At 36.6% G+C, this 2223-nt stretch overlaps 1 protein-coding gene across 1 annotated transcript; it reads right to left on the reverse strand.

Moving 5' to 3' along the window:
* Positions 1 to 663: 663 nt before the first annotated feature.
* Positions 664 to 1634, reverse strand: LOC126657134 (uncharacterized mitochondrial protein AtMg00810-like). The gene is made up of 3 exons (XM_050351770.1): positions 1316 to 1634; positions 1003 to 1262; positions 664 to 957 (listed from the first exon to the last, which is right to left on the reverse strand). Exons 1-3 carry the CDS (start codon positions 1632 to 1634, stop codon positions 664 to 666), a joined length of 873 nt encoding a protein of 290 aa, XP_050207727.1.
* Positions 1635 to 2223: the final 589 nt, after the last annotated feature.

Below are 2223 nucleotides of genomic sequence, written 5' to 3' on the forward strand. Positions count from 1 at the left end.
TCATCCATTTTTAACTTTTTGTGTGGAAAAGAGTTCAAAGGGTTATTATGAATTTTTTCAGAGTGAAAAAGAGTCCAATTTGATTTTGAGGGTGGAATTGAAACTAAAAGGTGCAAATTAGGGTGCAACTGACAAAATTACAACGTTAAGATGCAACTGAAAATGAGCTAAAAGGTGTGGTTTTTTTTTTTTGTGATTAAGCCTTTAAAAATTAATGATGATCGTATTTTTTATTCACATGACCCGAGTATCCAAGAATTGGAGACTCGATTTAAAATGTCATTTTGAGGAGGAAGAGGAGTAGAAGTGGACGCTTCAAATAGAGAATCAAAATAGGTAAGATCGATAGGAGGTAGAGAAAGATTTGATTCAATGTCATCGTCTTGAGGATCATCTTGACAAAAATAATATGTGAATACTTTATTGTATTTTCTATTAAGTTTACAATCTATATATATACAGCTCTAAGGTACATAAAATCCTACTAATTTAGAGACTAATATAGAAGGATATATTTACAGCAATTTAAGCAAGCTAATTAAGGAAATAAATCACTGCTGATTAAGGAAAAGAACAAAACAGAGCTGATTAAGCAAATCAGATCAGATTATGGGAATTAGACTTGATTAAGCACATCAGATCTGATAATATTAACATTCCCCCTCAAATTGATGCGGGTAAGTCAAATAGCATCAATTTGCTCGTAAGGAACTTGTGTCGTTGGTGAGGCGTAGCTTTCGTGAAGACGTCAGCAACTTGAAGAGCAGTACTGATGTGAGGAAGAGTAATAACATTGCGGTCAAAAGCCCCCCAAATATAATGACAATCTATCTCGATGTATTTTGTGCGTTCATGATGTACTGGATTGGCAGTAATTTGAATAGCACTTGGGTTATCAGCATGAAGAGGAGTAGGAGCAACTTGAGTAAATCCAAGTTCCGAAAGAAGGTCATGTAACTAAACAATTTCAGAACATGCTGCAGACATGGCTCTATATTCAACTTTAGTTGAAGACTTTGAAACACAATCTTGCTTCTTACACTTCCAAGAAATCAACGCATTACCAATGAACATGCACCAACCTGTTGTGGATTTCTTGGTATCTGGGCACCCGGCCCAATCAGCATCACTATAAGCTGTCAAATGAAGAGAAGATCCTACAGGAAAGAACAAGCCACGGGATGGTGATCCAAATATATATATGATAATGCGGCGAACTGTAGCAAGATGAAGATGCTGAGGTGATTGCATGAATCTGCTAACTGTATGAACAACAATGAGATATCAGGCCTTGTAACAGTTAGGTAAATAAGACTTTTGAAAAGCCGCCTGTAGAGAAAGGGATCAGGTAAGAGATTGCCTTCATCCTTTTGAAATTTCACATTTACTTCCATTGGTGTATCATCAGGGGTAACATCTTTCAAAGCAGCCAAATCAATGAGATCTTGTGCATATTTGTTCTGATTTAATAGCAAACCATTTTGATGAGGATGAACTTCAAGACACAAAAAATAATTAAGATGGCCAAGATCTTTCATCTTAAATGTACTATGTAACATATGTTGAAGGTCTTTGATAAGTGCAATATCAGTACCAGTTATGATAATATCAACATACACCAAGAGCATGACCATACCTGCGTCAATTGTGTGAAAGAAAAGAGATAAATCATAATGACTGTGTGAAGGAGAAGTTCAACAAAGTGCCACGAAACTTTTCAAACCATGCTCTCGGAGCTTGTTTAAGCTCATATAAATGGCGCCTTAATTTGCACACCTCATCAGGAGAAATAAGAGTCATACCAGATGGAAGTTTCATGTAAACTTGCTCTTTCAAGTCCCCGTGCAAGAAAGCATTTTTTACATCCATCTGAAACAAAGGCCAAGACTTAGATGATGCAATAGCAAGAACAGTTCGTACCGTGGCCATCTTTGTAACGAGAGCAAATGTTTCTTCATAATCAAGACCATATTCTTGTTTATTGCCAAGAGCAGCCAGCCGAGCTTTATATCGATCTAAAGAACCATCAGATTTAAGTTTCACATTGAAGACCCACTTACTTCCAATTGCTTTGACATTTGGAGGACATGGAACAATATCCCAAGTATGGTTATCTTTGAGAGCTTGAAGCTCATCTTCCATAGCTTGTTGCCAACATTCATATGCTATTGCCTGCTGATAACATGAGGGGATGCAAATAGGAGATAAAGTATCATTCATAGA

Source organism: Mercurialis annua, linkage group LG7, assembly GCF_937616625.2.
Source record: "Mercurialis annua linkage group LG7, ddMerAnnu1.2, whole genome shotgun sequence".
NCBI classification, from domain to species: domain Eukaryota; kingdom Viridiplantae; phylum Streptophyta; class Magnoliopsida; order Malpighiales; family Euphorbiaceae; genus Mercurialis; species Mercurialis annua.

Bases quoted from the DNA above. Each gene is read 5' to 3' on its own strand.
- LOC126657134 (XM_050351770.1), bottom strand. From the start codon at position 1,634: ATGGTCATGCTCTTGGTGTATGTTGATATTATCATAACTGGTACTGAT. The intron at 1,263-1,315 runs GTCTTATTTACC...TTGTTCATACAG, and splicing joins CTACAGGCGGCTTTTCAAAA to TTAGCAGATTCATGCAATCA. The intron at 958-1,002 runs GTTGAATATAGA...GAAATTGTTTAG, and splicing joins TTTCAAAGTCTTCAACTAAA to TTACATGACCTTCTTTCGGA.